This window comes from Myotis myotis, unplaced genomic scaffold (genome assembly GCF_014108235.1).
Source record: "Myotis myotis isolate mMyoMyo1 unplaced genomic scaffold, mMyoMyo1.p scaffold_m19_p_2, whole genome shotgun sequence".
In the NCBI taxonomy this organism is placed as follows: domain Eukaryota; kingdom Metazoa; phylum Chordata; class Mammalia; order Chiroptera; family Vespertilionidae; genus Myotis; species Myotis myotis.
The window spans coordinates 194,565,153-194,588,005 of NW_023416324.1; the positions used below are offsets into that span (position 1 = coordinate 194,565,153).

The following is a 22,853-nucleotide window of genomic DNA, read 5'->3' on the forward strand; positions in this document are numbered from 1 at the left end:
TGAAGTAATGAGCAGAAAGAGCATTAATTTAGTAAAGTGGTGGTCATTTATATTTAATTTAAAAATTGCATATCTGAACTGGAACCCAATATTAAACCCACCTTACTGATATTTAAATTATATTGCCTTTTTTCACTCTAAAAGTAAGAATACATTTCAAATCCATGCTGCCTTTGTTAGTAAAAGAACAGATTTTTGTCATAGGTTGTGGGAATTATAACACAGGTTTTTCAAAAAATAAGAGAAAAAGCACAATATTTATATTTTTTAAAGCACAACGTTTTTATAACTCTTTCCAAGTGTTCTAAGGTCTCTGTAAATGCCTTTCAAAAGGATTTAGAAATTAATGAGCAATGTCTCTTGGGAATTATAATGCACAGTTATTATAGCAAGATAAAAATCCTTTGAAAGTGGAAGGCTGAGTTAAGGACCTCAAATAGAAATCAAGTCTCTGGTATTTTCTAGGCTGTGGTGAATGCTAACCTATTTACCAATCACTTGTCACCTTCTCTTATTAATTATAAAGAAGGTGAGTTAAAAGTCTCTGAGCACCTTTGCTGAAAACAGTCCACATGATCTTTGAAATGCAAGTATGGTTGTTGGAGAACAACTGTTAATATTAAAATGGTTTTTTCATTGAAGGTTCAAGTGTTTTTGATCCAACAACTATTAAGTAACATATGACTCTGGATGCCAATTATGCTGTATGGTAGGGTATAACATTTTTTAAAAATGAAATATTTCAAAATGGAGAAAATTATATTTATGAGAGATTATAATTTTGGAAGGCATTCTATTTTTACTTCATACACAGCTATTTGAAAAAAAATTTTTTTCAAACTATTAATAAATAAGTTCTCATGAGTTATCTTCTCCAGGTCAATTAGACTTACTATAGTAGAAAGAGGAAAGAGAGAAGCCACGTTGAGGCTAAATTATCCAGTTACAGAATTGCTTTAAAAAATCTACTCAATCTTTAATATAGTCATTCAATCTATTGTGCTGGTATTTGGAAAACATTTATCTCTCAAATATTTATCTTTTAAATTCTATTTTATGTTTATGACATAATTTTTGAGGAACATGCACAGGTAGATAGACTATAGTTATGGATTTTGAAGACATGGGATTTTAGCTGTTCAAAGATTACAGAGGGAGCCTGCAGTATAATAGGTTTTTTACTCTGTGGGATTTAAACCTGAGGACCATGTTGCAAGATACAAATATGAGAGGGTCAATTCAGTTCATCATTCTGAGAACTGCAGCAGGATCATTTTGCCATTCCTTTTCGAGACCTAAAAATAAAATGGGACACAGTTGAGTTTAAAGTGTTGTCTTATAGTATTGGTAGCCTTTATTCCTTGAAAACTGACCTGTAGCTTACATTGAGAGCAACCACAGGAGATAGTAGGGGGACCCTGAATGACCACATCCACATCATTTGAAGTTTTATTTATACAATAAAAAAATTAAACCAGAAAGAAAGTTTGGGCAAGGATAGGACAAGTAAGATTCTTGCTTACAGTCTAGCCTCCCGTTAGTCCCTATGTACTCTGTACCCCTCCAAAGGCCTCTGTCAGCTCAGAGACATTTGGAGATATAAATCAGAGAAACTAAACTAATCCTATTGAATAAAAGACAAAAAGGGTAATTGATCATACCTTTGCTACGCTTCCCATGGGCTAATCAGCACCATATGCAAATTAACTGCCATCAAAGATGGCAGTTAATTTGCATACTGCAGGCAGGACTGGCCAGCGCCAGACGCCATCCGGGCCCCGTGTGCGGCCCTGAGCAGCCGGGCTTAGGCGGTGCGATCGGGTCCCCTAAACCCCACCCCAGCCGGGACCCCCGTGTGCTGTCTAAGCCCTGCCCCCAGCCAGGACCCCAGTGTGCCACCTAAGCCCCACTGCCAGCTGGGACCCCATGGCGATCCCAGAGCAGGCAAGTGTGGAGGGCAGGTGGCCCCCAGGTGGGCCTGCTCCTGGGATTGCCATGGCTGGGCTGAGGGAACCCCACCCCCCAGCGCACGAATTTTGTGCACCGGGCCTCTAGTCCTATATGATAAAAGCCTAATATGCTAAGTGTCCAGTCAACTGGTCGTCTGCTCAACCAATCAAAGCATAATATGCTAATGATATGCTAAGGCCACTCAACTGCTCACTTATGACATGCACTGACCACCAGGGGGCAGACACTCTGACCAGTAGGTTAGCTTACTGCTGCTGGGGTCTGGCCGATTGGGACTGAGCAACATGAGCCAGACGTGCCCTGGAGCCCTCCCGTGGTCCCTCTCTGGTTGGCCAACCTCCTGCGTCTCTCACACAGCCCCGATCCTGCACCAGTGGGATCCCTCGGCCTGGTCTGTGCCCTCTTGCAATCCAGACCCCTCAGGGGATGTTGGAGAGCCGGTTTTGGTTTGATCCCGCAGGCCAGGCCAAGGGACCCCCTCCCCCCCGGTACACAAATTTGTGCACCAGGCCTCTAGTTGGATTATAAACCTCATCTATTTATCTTATATACATGTATACATATTTACATATATTTATTGTGGTAAAATACACATATAAGTTGCCATCTTAATCATTTTTAAGTGTATAGTTCAGGGTTTTAAATACATTTACATTGTTGTGCAACCATCACCACCATCCATTCCCTTAACTCTTTTAATCTTGCAAAACTGAAACTTTATACTCATTAAACAATAATTCACCTTTTTCTCCATTATACTTTCACCATTATACTTTCTTTGTTTATGATTTTGACTACTTACTCTAAAAACCTTATATAAGTAGAATCATAAAATATCTGTCTTTTTGTAATTGGATTATTTCACTTGGCATAATGTAATTATTTTAGGTATATACCCAAACACCTATTTATTTTTGCACTGGCTCCAAATAGCTTGAGTAATTTAAATAACCAGACTGTTAATTAGACTGCCCATTTGACATGAACAAATCCACTCTTCTTTCATAAAAAAACCATGTATTAAAAGCTTTCTTTGGTGTCAGGCATGAACTAGCTTCTGGAGATATAGTAATAGCAAAAATAACTTAGAAATATATTATAACAGAACACTTTCTTTGATTTAGAAAAACAAACCAACCACCAAACAGAGCTGAATATATTGATCAATGTCCATCCCTGTGATAAAAGATGAAGATGATTTGAGAATTCAGTGTTCTTTTTTACCTCCACTTTTATTCCTGTTCTGCTGTCAGGACTCAGATCAAGATTATTTGTTTTTCCGTTATTCCATAAGGAAGTTCTAAAGGATGGCATTCAAACATTTTCTAAGTAATTCAAGCATGGTATCAATTGAGTAACGGCCAAGGGCTGATTTAAAATCTCTTCTGTAATAATACTCACAAGGAATTTTAGGGGTGGGAAAAGGGGGAAAGGAGTAACATGGGTGTAAGAATTCTAGATTAACTCATCCATAGTTTAGTGACCAAAAATTTTCCATGTCTTGTTTCATTTCTAGCTTTTTTTCCCTACCTTATTTGCTCACTGAAAGATTTTTCACTTGTTGCCCAAACCAAAGGAAATTTGTGGAAGGATCTAACCACAGGCAAGTGAACTGTGTCTTTTACTCCAAACTGATGCTTTCTGTAACATACAGTAGAAAGACAAGAGTATCAGGGAGCACACAGTGGTCCACATGGCCAGGGAAGGCCTTATTGGCAGATGTAATTCATTCTTAGAGGTAGTGAAAGTTTCCGTTCAGGTGCCATTGCACATCTCGGCTCATGTCATCTTGGCTGACAAGCAGTGGTGGGTGATGCAAGACTGCTGATGCTAGGGGCCAAATGAAGAGTAAGCTTATTCAGCCAATTCTCCACCAAGAGGAAGGAATGGCCAGAGAATGCCAAAGTGACCAGGAACCTAAAATTATGCCTGGATTTTTAATATGATTGAGAGGGAAGGGCCACTTGGGTCTTTCACAAAAGGGACTTTTCCCTGGGTTAGAGCTGCAGCAGTTCCCAGCCTTCTAGAGCAGCTATCAGAAGGAAGGAAGGGGTGGATGTGAGTTCTTGTGGCTTCAGGAGCTTTCTTATCCTTTCAGATCTTCGCTCAGTTGTGAATTCTTCCATTAAGCCCCCCTTAATTCTATAACTTGGAGTAATTTCTCTCTTCTTTGCAACCATGTCCTCTCCTCTGCTACTAAATATTGTATCTCTTATGCCATATTCATGCTGAGCTTCACAACTAAGCCTTTGTATACTCACCTGCCCTTACTGTGCCTGGCCCAAGCTAGGTATTTAAAAACAGGTTTAAAAAGTGGGTAAATCTGACCGAAGAAGACCTACGATTCCTTAAGTCAGTTAGGTCACTATCAGTGCAGCAAGTAGGGTTTCCTGTGGTCTTGGCAGGGAGGGAAATCTGGGAACACTGGGGAGAGCTGGAATGGGGTCTATTGGCCATAGTATTTCAAATACAAACAGAGGGAGTACACTACATTGAAATTAGGATGTAGCTTTTTAAATCATTATCCGTGCAACTATTTGCTCATTTCATTAAGATGGTTACCATGCCAAAATGTTACATTGGCATAAATAGTAAACTTTTCCTATGAATGGCTTTCTTTTAGGTAATTTTACTAAAAATAAATCACAGTAGGCAAGTCCACACTATTGGTATCCTCATTTCACAGCTCGGATGCCTGAAGTGTGTCCTGTCCTTATATCCTTATGGATCTTATTCTCTTAATTAGGGAGTGCCAGGAAAGTTCTCTTATTCCATTTTCCCTGAGAATGTACTCACCTCAGAAATGAAAATCCAACTTGTATTATTAGTACTCATCATTTTACACAAAATCAACATTTCAAAAAACACTTTGAGGTCTCATGTAGGTCCAAATTGTTATCATTATTCAAGTGACATGAAAGGTACTGTTCTGTTTTAGGCTTATTATGTTAGGACACTAAAGAAGGCCTGAGCTCGGTGATGTGTTTGATGGTGTTCAATGAGTCCTTTCCATTACATTTGATTTGGCATGTGTGGTAATATTGTAGTCTTCAATAGGAACACAGATAAGCGCAGTTAATACATTAAAATTAATCATACTGAAGATCAGCAAGAAGGGCGAATAGTCTTTGAGTTCCTGCAGGGACTAAAGTTTAGTTAATTAATTAAAAAGATAACCGATTCTTTATTTCTATAAAAAAATGTACCTTTAAAATACAAATCTCTTGCAGTTCAAGTTTTTGTATTTGAGCTACTTACCACAGAGGAACACTGGAGTTACATATAATTAGAGTGGATCATAATATTTTCACTATTTTATAGATGAGGAATGTTAGTAATACTGTGAAAAAAACACCTAGTTCAGGTTCTTTGGAGAATCACTGATAGGCCCAATGACAACCCATATTCTTGCCTGGAACACTACAGTATACTTTTCAGAAGGGTGAAAATACTTTTATAATTTACAAGTTATGCAAAGAATAAAATAAAAAAATATTTCAGAAACTTCAATCTTTTTTTAAAGTCACTAAAAAAATATATATATCTACATTAAAAACCATACAAACCTGAGTTCATACTGGGCACTAACGGCTAAAAAAAAAAGAACACTAGCATTTATTTAGAATGTGAAAACATGTTTGTATAAAAACATGTATCTATCATCAGTCTCTTTTCCATAGCTTTTGCAATTAAATGTAAGCTCTTTATAGTTTTTTGTCTTTTTTTTTGGTTAATTCTCACCATAGGATATTTTTCCATTGCTTTTCAGAGAGAGTGGACGGAGGGGAGAGAGAGAGAAAGCGGGGGGAGAGGGAGAGGGAGAGAGAGAGGAAGAGGGAGGGAGGGAGAGAGAGAGAGAGAGAGAGAGAGAGAGAGAGAGAGAGAGACACGCATTGATGTGAGAGACACATCAACTGGTTGCCTCCCACATGTGCCTTGAACCAGGAGGGGGCAGGGAGCGAACCCACAACCCAGGTACATGGCCTTGACCAGTTATTGAACCCAAGATCCCCCAGTGCATGGGCCATCGCTCTACCCACTGAGAAATACCGGCCAGGGCTTTATATTTTTCATTTTTAACAAGGATTAAATTTTAGTGGTTTCAGAAAAAAGAAAATCATTAGATGTCCTATAAATTGGTAATTTTATCCCCAAAACTGTTCATGCTTATATTGTATTCTGAGGTACAGTCTTCACAGAGACTAAATTAGAGTGAGAGCAAACAACAGAACAAAATAGGTGAGGGAAATATTTATGTCAGCTGTTGAAAACTAAAGGCAAGGACTAAAAGCCCTTATCTCTGGCATGTTCAGTATGGAATGCATAGTTGATTTTCATTCAGCCACTAGAGAAAGGTATTCTACAGTGACAGAGCCTTCTCAACATTACAACTAGTTGGCTTCCTCTACAGAGAACAGCAGATGGCTAAGTAAGACTGAAGCGAGAGCTCTTACCTGTTTCCTTGGAAATGACTCCCCTGTCATGGACATTTTGCCAAGTGGTTAGGTCTAGCATGAGCATGTGATTTCTAAAAGAATGAGTGGGATCTGCTAACATGTTTAAAAGGAACTTAGTAAAAGCTGATCTCTAAGCAATAAGACATCAATTTATTTAATCTTTAAGAAATTTTTTTCAATAAATATGTTATTCTTTAAATATTAACATGCTCATTCTGCTTAGATTGTTAAGAATGCTTTTTATTGTTCCTAAAATTTCCCAGTAAGGTGAAATAAAAGATTCAAAGACATGGTAGATGAAATCTCATATTTATAGCATATAGTTTGATTCTCATATATGCATGATCAAATAGTGTCTTTAAATGACAGTTTGATATTTTAAAAATTGTACTTAGAAATGATACTGTGTGCCATTTACTTTAACATTGATATTTTTAGGATTAGCTTTATTAACAGCAGGGATTTTCATGCATTCCTCAATATTATACTAGTTTTAATATTCAGTGTTTAAGTTCAAGTCAACAAATATTCAAGCCGACATGAGAAATGAATTAAATGAGATTACCTTTTTATATAATTGGGTCAATTCTTTATAAGAGTAAAAAGTTAAAATGGGATATAAAAACCTAAATTTCCAATGTTACTGTTAATTCAACCATATGTATTAATTAGGCCACAGGACTGCCCATTAGCCTTTCTTGTCGAAGAGCAATTAATCTCTTGAACCACTTCTCCTCAGCATCAGCTTTCTCAATAAATAACTGAAATAAAAAAAAAAAGAAAAAATGTTATTTTGTACTAATCACTGGGGTTTGACCTTACATGATGCAAAGCACCTTTATGAAATATATCTTTCAGCACAAGATTTGAATACTGTTTAACTCTATGACTTCTTAACTGAAGATCATCTATTTGGAATTAATAATGATCAGATAGCTTTGGATTAAAAGGACTAATATCAACATCATTTGCTTAACAATTTTATACCTTACAAGTGGGGCTGGCGCCAGCAGTAGGTGTGAGCGCCAGGTGGGACCGCAGCATGCAGGAGCAAAGAATTTTTAGTAACCACCAGAGGTTTGCCCCGGTGACAGCGACTGGTGCCCCACCTTGGTCTGGCGCCCCTGCTCACCTGCTCCACCATCCTGCCACGGCCAACACCTATCATTTTCCGTGCACACCCCCTAGTGGTCAGCGACTGGTTGTTCAGTTGTTCCACTGTTCAGACTATTTGCATATTAACCTTTTATTATATAGGATTTTGTGAAGTTTATTTCCTACAATCTTTCTGAGAGACTGAGTGAAATGACAGCATTTCACAGAAGATAGCAAAGTATGTCCATGACAAGTTCATAGTCAATGAACCATCTAAGCTGAGCCTGAATCAGATCTTTTAGTGCCAGATTAAAAACACAACAAAACTCCTCTTTCTGTCCATTTTTCTTAGTCATAGAAATACTTCTTCTAGAAATCAGGCAACATGAATTGGGACATACCACAGTCAAATACATGTAACAGCTCCAGTTGCCTACTTTTAGCAAATTGGAACATATGAATCCATTTCCTTCAATGGTCGTCTTGTTGCCAACACAAAAGGGCAACAGTCTGAATTCATTTCAGTCAACTAGATTTCAACTGACAGTCTTAGGTTTAGGATCTTACGTTTGGGTGAGCCAGAGAATTGTCATCTTGGTACTTGATAGCAGTAGGGATGCTGCTCGGGTCTATTTCTTTTTCATGACTGGGTAGATCAGCAGCTACTGACACTGGTCCTGATGCTGCAGGCACATGCTTCACTTCACTGGCTTCCACCGACTGACATAAAACACATATTATTAATTGCATCACAATATGCAAGTACAAGTCTGCTTTAATAATATTTCTGATTTTGAATAATAATTGCTCAATAGTCTCTTTTGAGATGAAAGTCAACATGAAGAAGCCTTAGTCTATTAAAAACAAAATTATTCCCAAACAAGCAAACAAATACAAAAACATTGGGAAAATGCTTATCATTTCTTATGATCAGCATAATTTTAAGAAATTGGTACTTGGAGTCCATACTATTAAAAAAATATATTTCATATATGTAAATTCTATTACAAAACAAGGTTGCAACAAATCTCCAGCATTTAGTTGGCCTCTTTAAGTATAAAAAGCGAAGTCATAGGTTATTTATTTATTTATTTAAAATAACAGTCTTACTGAGATATAATTCACATATTGAAAATCATATAGCTTTTAGCATACCCAGAGAGTTTTGTAACCGTCACCACAAGCAACTTTAAAACATTTCATCATCCTTTCCAAAACTCCATACCCATTAGAAGTCACTACTCTCCATTTCTTCCCAACCCTTGGCAACCACTAATCTGTCTGTCTTTATGGGTTTGTCTATTCTGGACATTTCATATATAAGAAATCATACAATATGTGTTTTTTAGTGACTGGTTTCTTTCATTTAGCATAATGTTTTCAAGGCTCATCCATGTTATTCACATATCAGTATTTCATTCAGTTTTATTGCTGAATAATACAGGCACCGCGTTAAGGGCTGGGGACAAAAAGGCTAATAAATCATTGTTCCTGCCAGGAAGGAGCCAGCAGTTTGGTGCTAACTCGGGATGGTTCTAATATTTCCTCCCCTAAGAAAGGAGAAAGCCAGGGAAGCAGTTATTAGCAGCAAGGTTTCAGGGATAATATGAAATGGACTAGATGAGAAGTTGAAATTAAAAATTAAAATAAAAAATGAAGATAATTGGGAGATTAATTCAACTTCTTTGCCCCCTTTCTATACCTATTGGTTCTACACCTATTGTTTTTTCAATTTCCATTTTCTTTTTGACCTGTCTATTTCTGAACACTCACTTCTTTAAATGAAGGGAAAAACAGATTTCACTGAGAAAATCATATAGAAAAAAAAATGAAATAGGCATGAATGAGTTAATCCTTTCTTAGAATAACTTATCTTAGAATTAAAAATCCATCTATTTAACCAGTATTTATTAAGTACTACTAACTGTTAAGCACTGAGTATACAAAGAGAATAAAATAGTTATGTTCCCTGTCCCAATTGGAGATTACACTTTCCTAATGGGACTGACAAATTACTAACGAAAAATCCTATCTAATAAAGAGGGAATATGAATGGCGGTGCCATAGCCACACCCCGCCGGGGGAGCAGCAGGCAGGCCGTGCAGCTGGACCCGCCCCCAGGAGTCCTCCAGACCTTTCAGTCCCGCCGGGGGATGGGGGGGTGGGGGTGGGGGTGGGGGCGCGGAGGGCGAGCCGGCAAGTGGGCACCGCAGAGAGCAGACAGCAGGCCCTGCTTGCCCCTCACCTCGCGTTGAGCAGGCAGGCCCTGCAGAGAGCAGAGAACCACAGGGAGCAGGCCTAAGCTATCAGTAGGACATCCCCTGAGGGCTCCCAGGTTGGAGAAGGTGCAGGTTGGGCTGAGGGAACCCCCCCTCCCCGTGCACGAATTTCATGCAGTGGGCCTCTAGTACATAATAATACATATATAAACACAAATTGTAAAAAGCGACATAAGACACATTTAAAGAAATATTTGTTAAATTTGAATTGGAAGTTCTATTCTTATATTTTGGAGCCAATACTTTCCCCCCACAGGTCTCAAATATTTCTATGACTCCAATATACTGGGCCTAGAAGACTCGCAATCCTTATTTAGAAGATATTATACTGACTCTTTATAAAACTGAAGACATAGATTAAACCCAATATTCTGCAAGGAGAAAAATGGGAGTATCCTAATCCAGTGAGGTCCAGGACATCACTGTTTGGTCATCTATGTTGCTGTGCAGAGACTAGAAGAGCATGCCATTCTGCATATCTCGGCCGTTCTTTGATAGGGCTTAGTTAGGAGACTAGCTGTCTGTGTGCAACTGCCTTGAAAAATTGTGGCGTGCTGTTATTCTAATTGCCAAAAGTATGGCAGAGATAATATTTTATTATAAAAACTAAGTAACCTAATTCTATTTTTTACCTTCACTGTACATATTTCTTTGAGAAGTTATGCAAACATAAGTGAAGTTCTCAGAGGTTTGAATCAGAACATGGAAGTTATTATATAATAATACATAATTAAAAATGTGTGAAAACAATCATTAATTGCTTCTTTATTTAAGTGAAGAAAATAAAATTTGATGATTTAAAAACCCTCAACATGGCCACTATCAAACATCCGTCTTTGAACAGTACTGCCACCTAGTGGTTCAGTTTGGAAAAAATTGTTTTCAAATTGTACTTCAAGTTAAAGAACAAATTACCCTCTTTTTAAACAGAGGCGGATATCTGCCAGATATAACAATTTAAGGGATGAATAACTGGTAATATTATTATGGAAAGCAGTCTGAAAACAAGCTGCATCTTGTTCCTGATGTTGATGATATACCGGGAGCTATTAGATTACTCACAAGAGAAACATGATTGCAGAGGGTGACACTAGTCCAATCGATAAGTGTTGCAGACGACACTGTGTCTAGCATGTCATTAGTAACAGCCACTTTTCTGGTAACGGCTCCCTAGCTGAATTAGTGGAATTAACATTGCTAAAGACTCTACCAACTGAAAGGGTGGATAGTATAGAAAAGCCTTTTTTAGATATAAACTTTATACCAATGAGTGTAGAACTTTCCAGGAGAGAAAGATGTTGAAACTTGGGTTGTGGGTAATATAGTCCTCAAGAGAGTCTTTGCTATGCATCAGGGATACCCCATCACCTCTCCCATGATCTGGATTAAACAGTACTCAAGATAATTTACCTCCCTGTGCTAAGTAATCTCCTAATAAATAATTCAGCTTTGTGGGCATCCTGAATTCCTACTATATACTGGAGACACAGACATTTTAGAAACTAAAAAAAGAATATCACTTTCTAAACTAAGATTGGTCCTGTTTTATATTGCAGTCGAATGTGAATTTATTCACTGTTGGCCCATCACTGCTTTTCTGATAATTTTGAAATGCAGCGACTAATAAAAGTCCAGTGTTGTATAGCTAATCCTATTTACATTCACCAAGGTAAACGCCATCTTCCGAGGCTTTTTAGCATATTACCCTGTTGGTACCACTTACTATATTTCAATGCATGCTTTCTTTATATTACAACAGGGAAGGTTCATTGCGTTCACAATTACTAGACATTTGATAATAGGAAAAAGAGGCTCTGGAGTTGGACAAATTTGATTTAGATGCTGCTTCTTGTCATTTACTAGCAGTTTGACCATGGTTATAAAATTTGCTGAGCTTCAGCTTCCTTAGCTATAAATAAGGGTTATTGGGATATTAGATAAATTATATATGCTAAATGTCTGGTATTAATGGCAGCCATGTAAGTTAAATTTAAAAAGTGGGGCTAGGATACAACATTGTTTCTCATAATTTGCTCAGTGCTTTAATGTTTTCAAATTGCTGTGTTGAAACAAACTAGTCCAAAGCTGATGCCTATACAGGAAACCAGCACATTTAAAGCTACATAAAGCTCTGAAGTAATTTTTAACTATTTTGCTAGTAATACAATAGGTCAACAAGCCTCAAATATGGAGAATTTTAAGGTATAGAAACCATAAAAAATTACAACAATCTCTGGTCCAACCACAATGGGAATCCTTGTACCTACAATTCCTCTTTAGGAAGCCATCGACAAATATATCCCTCAGTGTTCAGTAAGAGGAGGAGGTGGGGCAGGAGCAGGAGAAGAAGAGTAGTAAACAGCTTTCATTTCTGGAGTCTTCCTGTGTGCCAGGCACTTGGCTAACTGTTCTACATACAGTATCTTGTTTATCTTTTAAAGACCTCTGCCATGGGTATTATCCCCATTTGAAGATAAGAAAGCCAAGGTTTAATAAGGTTATATAGTTTAAGGATGTAGATAGTAAATAGAATCAGAATGTGTTTCCAAGTCTGCCTGACTCTACATTTTATGCTTTTTGACCACTGCTTCCCAATTGCTATACCCAAGATGTCTGCAAGTTGGTTCTGCTTTTGGAGGAAAGAAATAAAAATGTTGGTAAAATATTTTAACTAAATACATTTCTAACGGACTCAACTCAAAGTGCTGAATTAATAACATTTCTAGGCTATTTTTGCTTTTCTGTCATACTTATCCAACCTAAAACTAGCTATTTCTAGGGTTTCCAGAATTGATTTTATTGCTTTTTATGATCATTGTGAAGGGAAAACTATTTTAAAAATAGTTGAAACAGAAGATGGGCTTCCTTCACATAGATTTAAAAAGGTTCCTTGTGGAGGCAGAGGCCCCTGCTCCATCTTGGTTCTCTCAGTCATTAACTTATGTATACATGTAGAATATTTTTGAGTAATTGGTAAGTATATCATGTCTTTGTCAGATGTGTTACTAAAGATTACATGTATTTTCATAGTAAAATGTCTTTTCCTACCAAAGAAACATATATTCCCAAAAGCAGCCTTAATTAAGACTGAAAGCACATACAAAATATTCAATAGAAATAAAATGCTAATCAAAGCCCCTTTTACTAGATACCCATCTGACAAGAGTATAGATATATGTTACTATTTGGGTATAATTTCATTGTTAAAGGCCTTTTCTAACTTTTCTCTAGCAATGCGAATTCAAAAAGTAGATACCAGTATTTACGCTTGAAAGGAAAATCATGTATTATGTTCATGAAATGCATATTATTGTTGTAGAACTGTGTTGACATTTTACTTGGTCTTTTCAGTGAATGTTAAAATAAAAATGGCATCAGACACATTTTTACAGTATATTTTTTGACAAATTTAACTTAAACTGATTCTCACTGGTTCATTCTCTCTCTCTCAATAACATGCTGACACTCTCTCACCCTACTTCATCTATCTGTTAGCAGAAGCTCTTACATTTAAGTGAAATCCATTAATAAAGCATCTCTTCAGTTGGAATCTAAAGGTTTATTCATAATACCTGGATGAAAACTTACCTTTTTGACTTCTTTACTTGATCTGAATGTCTGCTGAACAAAAGAATCACTTTCAATGGCTTCAATTTCTTTTACTCTTTTTACTTGTTCTACCAGGGTGGTTTGGTCTAAAAAAAAGGGGGGGGGGAATTGTCAGTGTATTTTTTGGCATATAAACTTGTTAACGACACTACACCTAAGCGGAGTTCTTTATTTCTATGAAGTAATTTTAACTCACAAAATTTAACTGGATGAAAAGAAAAATTTAACTGGATGAAAAGCTATAGTAATAGTTAGGCTACAGCAAGAAACCTTTCTTCCCCTATGATCTGCAAGCATAATGTCCCTACATACTAAGACTTTCACCTAAAACGTAAAATATTGCTGAGAAGGCACTGCTGTTAATGATCTAAGCCAATCTGGGCTAATCTGGTGGGAGAACTTTTAAAAAACAAGTGAAAAAAAAATACCCTCATTATTTTGAAAATACACATAAAACTAAAATAAGAACACAATAAATCCACCTGTACTCACCATCCAGCTTCTATAATCATTAACTTTCTATTATTCTTAATTAATCTATCCATCACACTTCAGTGTGTATGTGTGTTCTGGTAGACCAGGAGTAAAGTAAATCCTGGATATCATACCATGTTACCACTAAATATTTCAGTAGGCATCTCAGATAGGGCTTAAGAAAAAAAATTAAAAATAGCACCATAACAATACCATCTTCATATCCAACAATATTACCAACTAGAGGCCCTATGCACGAAATCTGTGTAAGAGTAGGCCTTCGCAGCCCCAGCTTAGTCTGAATTTGGATGGTCGTTCTGCTGTTTTATCGATTTGCATGTTACGCTTTTATTATTATAGATAATTCTCTTAATATCATCTTATACAGTCCATGTTTAATTTTCACAAATGTCCAAAAACATGTCTTTTTATAGTTGGCTTGTTTGGAACAGGATCCCAACAAGGTCTACACATTACACTTGGTCAATAAGTATCTTAAATCTCTTTTAATCACGTCCTGTCCACTGTCTTTCCTTTCATTGCCATTTATTTATGGAAGAAACCAGATCATTTATCCTTTAACAATTTCCACATTCTGGGTCTGACTAATTTTTATTCTCATGGTGTCATTTTACATGTTCCTTTACCCTTTGTAGTTTGTGTAAACCAGTAGTTAGATCTAGATTCAGTTTCAATTTCTTCTGACCAAGAATACATCAAAGGTGGTGCTGTGCAATCCTATCACATCATATCAGGATGCGCTTCTCCCACTTTCAGTGAGGCTAAGATTGAGCAGTGGGTCCAAGGTGTTGTCAGCCTGACCCTTCTGTTATGAAGTTCTTTATGACCTTTCATTGAAAGGTTTTAGCAGATATCAATGTTTGCTGCTTAGATCTATCATTGCACAAGAGGTTGAAACTGGTGATTTCTAATTCTATTATTCTTCCTGCATTTATTAGCTCTAATTCCTCTATAATGAAGACCTTGCCTCATTGACGACTTGGTGATTGTAAAATATAGTCTAAACAGGAAAAGGCATAATGTATTTTCAATTATTTCCCTCTATTAACTTTGATACAAAGATGACCAATATGAGTTAACATTTGTATTTTTAATGTATTTTAGTCCATGGTAGTTGTTTTCATATTTTAAATTAGTCTACTTCTTCAGGTTGGTTTCTGCATCCTTTCGATATGATCTCTAGTAGTTAAGGTTTGAAAAGATGTTCCAGGCTCATTTAATAGTTTCCATCCAGGACTTGAAATTAGCTGTATCTCCAAAGACCCTGGGCTCCTTTTAGTGAGGAATGGTATCGAGAGAGAATAGCCTGGGCAGCAGGGGTGCTCACTGCGACTGTATTGCCATTGCTTCTCAGCCTTGTCAGTGGGTGGGAGAGGAAATACAAGTACTCCCTCTGCTTAAAGTTCCCATCACTCCACTCCACTTTTACAAAAGATCTACATTAGTACATGCTTTTGTTAACTGAAAAATCTGAAGAGGATTTCACTTTTATGGAAAAGGCAAAAGTGAAAATAACATTCAGCTTTTGTTTTGCAGCGAGAGCCAGAGCCAACACTCCCATCTTTGGAAGAATATATTTTCCCACATAAAAGCAAGCACTGTTAAGTATCATGGAAGACCTAATAGCTCCACATGCTTTAGAATAAAAGCTCCTGTGGATTTTAATTATGCAATGTACTAATTGAGCATGTGAAATGAGAGATTCTTTGCTCAGTGAATTTATTAATATTAACACATCCCATACCAGTGGATAGCATGTTTATTAGTGTTAATATAGCAGAGAAAAATTATCATGTGTACCATTCCACATGATCCAACTTTAATTTGCCAATATGAAAACAATTTGTCTGTATAGGTCTTCATTATCTCTCTATTATTTCAAAATCACTAATTCCCAAGCGAAGTCAAATATTTCTGACTTCAGGATATCTCATATGTATCAACTGTTTGACCCCTTGGAATTTTCCTTAACATATTCTCTCATTCGGATTTACAAAGCACGTCATTAGTATTAAATGTCAGAGGTGAGCTCACCAACAGTACTTGCTGTATAAAGCTTATAGTGTTCATAGATTTAAATATGGACATACAACCAGCAAGTATGTTTAACAAAATAGCACTGGAGAAATTATAAAGAAAGGAAGGAGAAAGATTAGAGAAAACCAGAACATGATCTCTGGGTTTTTCAGTGATCATCCAGGACTAACAGTGACAAGCAGATAGGGGAAAGCCAGTTTGCCTGACTTACAATCTGAAAATAAACCAGCAAAGCTTTTGCCTTTCCATGTGGGAACCATTTTATGGGTGGTATTTAAACTAAAGAGTATGATACTTAAATTAAAGAGTAAAAGTGATATTTAAATTAAAGATTGTAAGATTCATGGGAGATTTACATTTTCAGTCTCATAATAGCTCAGCTCCATGCTGTCTAAAAACAACAGGCATAAAAATGTTTACATTGTTTCACACTCGAAATTCTAATACCAATGTCCACAAATGTATGCCTTGAGTATAACCCTGTCATTTTTGGCAGCAGAATAAAGCACATTGATAATATATACTAAATAATTTCAAACTGAGGTTAAGCTATATATGCCAATTTGTCATTTTAAAATCCCGTGCCAATTGTAAGACTGAGAAAAACGTGAGTGAAAACTAGTTATTGTTTATATACTTGGCATGAATGCCTAGCATACAAAGTATCTTGCATTCATCAACCATGAGGTAAACATAAGTGACAAAGTTACTGGGAGAATTAAAATTATAGGATTAAAAAATATTAACGTGGTAAATATGGAGGAAACATCTAGCACTTGATGCTTTTTGATAAACATACCATTGGTAAATATAATGACTTTCATAGGCTGTCTGTAAGATGTCAGTAGAAGGGAGACATACTTCATAGTATTAAAATAACAAATAATTGAGTCAGAAAGCTAAGTCACTATAGACTACAACAATCAATACTAACTCACTGCATGGAAAATCATTTTGTTTCTTTTGTGATGAAAAATTAAAATCAAAAAGCTTATTAGTTACCACTGATGTTATATTATAAAAATTAGGCTCATCTGCTACTTCGTTATATATTTGACAATTTTACATGTTACAACATTTACAGAATTTTCTTTTAAAATGTTATCAAAAAATGTACACATTTAAAATTAGTAAATCAAGATGACAAAGTCCAATATAAACCTTTTATTTGAAAAGATAAAATTTTAATCTGTATGCCATTTATAGACAATAAACATAAATAGATCTCTAAACTGGCAGCAGTGCTAGGCTGAACACAGCAGATGGCACTATTACCCAAGACGTAATCATGGAATAAAAGAATGGGAGTTTCATGGAAGGTATCTCACACATGAAAATCTCATCTTCAACTGACTCCTTCTGAATATTAATATTTTATGAATTTATCCAAAGTTAAAATGCATTTTATGTTACAAAGAGTTTGGGTTGGTTGGCCTCATAGTTATTGAGTTACTTATGCTACTTTACTCTTCTCTTCCAGGAAAAAAAATTTATATACTAATAGCACTGCTACAAATCCATAAATAATACAAAAGGATTTCTTCAGTTTAAACTGACTTAAATTTTCATCAAGAATGCAAATATCCTTGAAATTCCTTTTTAGAGTAAAATATACATACTGAACACAAAACATGCAAGTACTGAAATGTGAGGCATTTTCAAGAATGAAAAAAGCAAACAGTATCAAATTGGCTATTCAATGAATGAATGAATGAATGAATGAATAAATAAAGCTATTCAACAAAATCTATAAACAAATAAAATATCCCATAAAACTTACTTGAAATTTTAGTTATTAAAATAATTTCCTATGAGCACAAATTTTAACAGAAGACAGTCACTGCTTTGTCTTTTAAAACAAAGCATACAAAGTACATGTCAGAAATTCATCCAACCCTAACATTTTAAGGGTGTGTTCATAAGTCCCATATCCCTAGGGCATAAATTTTCAGAACCGATGCCCACAAATAATTTGAAAGGTGAGAAAACTTCTTCAGTAGAATGTGGCTTCTTTGTTAGTTTTCTGGAAGCTTATGACACAGAACCAAGTTCCATATGTTGATGAGGCTCCTGAAGTGTCTCTAACAGCAGCCCCCCTTGGATAGACTCCCAGACAGACGCATCTTACATTAAACTGTTTTCCATATCAGATTTGGTCACAGGAGTGACTTTAATGTGGACGTACCAGTGAAGAATTTCTGATAGACGTTTCAACAAGTGCGAGTGAACTGGGTACCAGGCGAGGCTTTATTAAAAATAAAACCACACTGAGCCTCATTTAGCTCCTCTCACCTAGAATGCTCTCAACTTTTCTGAGTCCTTCCTGTCATTTTAGGCCATCCTTTTGGTGATGCTTTCCCTTGCCACCTGTGAGGAAAGGGGTCTCTTCCCTAACTCGTTTGGCTTTCCCCATATGTTGCCTTGCACTGATAGTAATCTCTTCAAGAGTGAAAGCTTAATTTCTCCAACTATAGGAGACATACCTTTTTGTGTCAATTTAGGACTTAGTGTAGTATGCTTTACTATTTGGTAAGCTGTCAATACACATTTGTTGAAAAAGTAAAAATTAGAGGAATTAAAGTAACCATTAAAAAAACTTCATGGGGGTTGTCAAATATCAGAAGTTTCTGTAACTTACAAAATTAAATGTTTTTGCATAGCAAATATAGTCAATAATAGTGTAATAGCTATGTATGGTGCTAGCTGGATCCTGGGAATGTCAGGGGAACACTGTAAAGTATCTAATTGTCTAACCACATTGCTGTACACCTGAAACTAATACCAAATAATATTGACTATAAACTATAATTGAACAAAATTAAATTTCATTAACTGGTTAGTTTTAACAGCTATAGGTTTACACTATCTGGGTTAAACCCTGTCTCTGCTACTTACTAGCTGTGTGACCTTGGGCAAGTGATTCAAGCTGTGCTGGTCTCTGTTTTCTCCAGTGTGGCATGGGGATAATAGCTAAACATCACAGGATAGTCAAGAGGTTCCCTCCATCCCTTCCTCCCTTCCTCCCTCCCTTCTTCCCTTCTTTCTTCCCTCCCTCTCTCCCTCCCTCCCTCTCTTCTTTCAAATATTTGAGCCCATTCAATGTACCAGGCATTGTCAGATAAGTTAGGGTTTAGAAACAAGAATTCCTTCTCTTATGAGCTTATGTTTTAATCAGGGAGACAAATAATAAACATGTAAATACACAATATAATATCAAGGAAAATAGAGCAGGGCAGAGGGCTAGAAAGGAGGAAGGGCACTATTTCAGATTGGTCACCAGGGAATAACTCTCTGACAAGATGATATTATAGCAGAGAGAAGGAGCAAGTTGTGAAAACCAGGGAGAGGACACCTGTGCTCAGTATAGGGCTGAGGGAGCTAATTTAGTGACTGTACCACAGACATGGAAGTTGGCTGAAAAGATTGCATAGAAACTCAATTGCTGACCATATGGTTTGAAGATGGCAACCTTTTTTCAGCTGGTAGTAACCAGCTTTAGCTCATACTTCTTGCAGCATCACCTGTGGTGTGGCAGCCTTGTGGGAATGATCGGAAGAGGGGCCAGGCCTGTGCATATCTTTGAGGAGGCACAAAAGGCCCAGGTGGATGTCATCACCCACCAGGACATGGAGTCCACCCTGACTCACTGAATGCTACAGGGTGAGTGGGGGAAGCAGTGCTCTGCTGATGCCTGGCCTCCTGGGCTCCAGTGATTCAAGAGATGGGAGGTCCTGTCACTTCTTAAAGGATGTCTAGTAACACGAACTGCCCAAAATGGTAGTTGTGTGGTAGACATCGTGTTATAAAATAAACATGTTTTAGTTTACTGTCCGTAGGTTGACAGGCACTTTGTTTTGATCATCAGTATTTGGAGTGCCTTCCTAGTAAGTAAGGTCATAGAGGCTAATTTTTCATTTAAATGGCTGTTAAAAAAGCCAGATGAGCTATTCTGGTAGCAGAAGTAACAAAAGTTTACATTTATGGCAGTCTGCCGAGCTAAGCATTTCACATGAACTACCTCATTTAACTACCATGAGAGAGAACAATTTTTTAAAAATATATTTTATTGATTTTTTACAGAGAGGAGGGAGAAGGATAGAGAGTTAGAAACATCGATGAGAGAAAAACATTGATCAGCTAACTCCTGCACACCCCCCACTGGGGATGTGCCTGCAACCAAGGTACATGCCCTTGGCCGTAATCGAACCTGGGAGCCTTGAGTCTGCAGACTGACGCTCTATCCACTGAGCCAAACCGGTTAGGGCGAGAGAACAATTTTCAATCCCATTGTACAGATGAGAAACTGAGGCTAAGTAACTTTAGCCAAGGTCACTTGATTAGTTAGCCATATAAATGTGATCCAAACTCTGAATTGTGATCCAGTCATTATTTCCTGTTGAAATAAATTCTTGACCCACACCTGCTAAACAAAAACTTATTTTTTTCTTCCTTCCCATCCATTTACAAGAAATAATAACTGTTCTTGGTATTGTTCTTATTCTACATTTTAATGCTATTCATTCAGTAAAATGCAATGCAGTTTTATTTGTAGAGGAGATGCCATATAAATTATCTTGGTCTTCTGGTATTATCTTGAGCTAGATTACAGATGTATATTTTCAGAATCTTTCACATTTGAAAAAGCTTTAAAAAAACTACGTCACATTCCGAAAACCTTTATTAATAAATAAGAAAAATAAAATTTTTAGGAAACCTAGCATTCTTTCACTTAAGCATGAAATCAACCTGAGTAAATTACCACTTTAGAGTTGTTCTGTATCTATTACATAACATTGGTGTTACAAAAATCTAGAATAGTTTTTGAGAATTTGGCTAAGCCAATAATCACTATGTAGTCCAACAATAGCGACTACTGCCTTATGCTTGTTTCAAATGTGATAAACATGGGTGGTCAAATCCACTTCCATGGAGTGATAAGAAATAATCATTCCAACAAAGCTAAAGCTACTGGAAGTTTTCTCATTTTAATAGGATAGAAGAAATATAATTTGAGGTATACAAGATTAATAGGGCAGAATACAAACTCTGAAGTTGCCATTTGCTGTCCATTTTAATTCTAGAATTCTTATTGACTCTAATTAAAATTCTGTAGATGGAAGCACTGTATGTTTGTAAGGAACTTGCAGTGAATGCTGTCTGCCAGCCATCTCCAAACACCCCATAACCACACACAGCTCGCCTGTCAGGAGAGCTAACACAGACATCGCAGGGCACACCACATTTGTCACTGTGGCTAATATCAGAGATACGCAGCTCCTTTTTCTTAGCACACAAAAGCAAGATATGTAATTCAATGCTCAATTTACCCTTGTCTCGCAGGAGATTTTTCCCCGCTAATTGATAGAAATTAAGCCATTAATCAAGCCACTAGCCATCATTCAAACCAGAGAAGATGAATACAAACTTTCATCATAACCACCTTCCCCATTTTAGTGTTCATTAGCATTAATTTTTAATGCAATTATGCTATTCTTTTACGCTGAGCTCATAAATTACTGCTCTTTTGTTGCTGGCTGGCCTTGTAAAATCCAAACTAATGCTTTGTGCTCTGATCTTAAAGGCAATTACTAGGTTCTTCTATCTTTTATATCTTTGCATCACCAATAACCTTTATATATAACGAACACTCATGAATGACTATGCCTGTTTGTTATTTTAATGCCTTTATATAAATCTCTGAACATGTAAATGTAGTCAAATGTATGTACAACATATATATACACATATAGACATATCACATATATCACAAAATATAAATGCTATTATAAATATAGGATCTCACAAATTCATATTGTAATTTATGTTCAAATATAAAGACTTCATTATGGTTTCTTATCATTAAAATGTAATGCATTATTAAAGTTATAATTTTTATAACAAAGAAGGGAGAGAAAATAGAAACAGTGGCTGGCTACTATAAACATTTGTAGGGTCAAACAATTACTAAAAATAGAAAGAATGATTATGAAATATCAAAATTCCTTAGTTCTTTACCTAGGGTTACTGTTTTCTGTTTAAATCCTTACTTTAAAAAATAACTGTTGAAACCTGAAAATTAATGATATGAAAATGAAGAGTACTGGAAAATAAAAAGAACCATTTATCCAAAAACATGTTTTAAGCACATATAATAACTTCATATTCTTATATTTTGCAAAGTGGATGCATCAGTTTATTAGAGGATAATAATAGAATGCAAAGACAGAATTCCAGAAACAAAAATACTGAACCAAGAGGCAACATCCACTCAGTCCTCCATCCCAGGGAAGGTAGATAAGATGGACTCTCCATAGTCTCCCAAAAGCATTGGTTATGCTCATTCCTGGGTGCAGAGGAGATAAAAATCTACAACTCTCTTCTTGTATTATCCCAGTAATGCCTAGGCATGTGTTTTCAGGTTATGTGCTGGCCTCCTTCTAGCAAGAGAAAGGTTACATATATGGCATTAAGATTAATGAAATAAAACTGAATGGGGAAATGTCAGTAGCACTGGTGTTGGTGCCAGCCCAGTCACCTTTTGGAGATACACAGCTGTTGCCTACCCCTAACTCTATAGGATAGGGGTAGGGAGTAGAGAGTACATTCAGGAGTTGTGTCCCCCCAAATAAGGTTTTGAACCATTAACTTATTAAGATATAAAAAAGGTGATGATTGGCTTGCCTTATCTCATGTTTCCTTTCATGGCTAGTTATTAGATTTCATCTTTAGTAGGAAGTTATACATGGGTTAGAAGCAGTGAGGCTTAATTCTACAGGGATTCTGAACCAAGGGGCTTGTAATGTCAGGATAAGTAGACAGCGTAAACTCAAGTATTTTGTGATCATTCCTTCATTATGTCAGAAGCAAAATAGGCACCTCCACACATGTATTGAATATTTAAGTTGTTGGT

The 22,853-nt window shown here is 36.6% G+C and overlaps 1 protein-coding gene across 1 annotated transcript in view; it reads right to left on the bottom strand.

The window, feature by feature from the left end:
* Nucleotides 1-6,721: 6,721 nt before the first annotated feature.
* Nucleotides 6,722-22,853, bottom strand: part of RSRC1 (arginine and serine rich coiled-coil 1) — a 342,660-nt gene continuing 326,528 nt past the window's right edge. The window contains exons 8-10 of the mRNA XM_036349070.1: nt 13,391-13,497; nt 8,091-8,243; nt 6,722-7,189 (exon numbers count right to left, since the gene is read on the bottom strand). Of these exons, the coding sequence (XP_036204963.1) occupies nt 7,097-7,189; nt 8,091-8,243; nt 13,391-13,497 (353 nt within the window). The 3' untranslated portion in view covers nt 6,722-7,096. The remainder of the gene's footprint in view (nt 7,190-8,090; nt 8,244-13,390; nt 13,498-22,853) is intronic.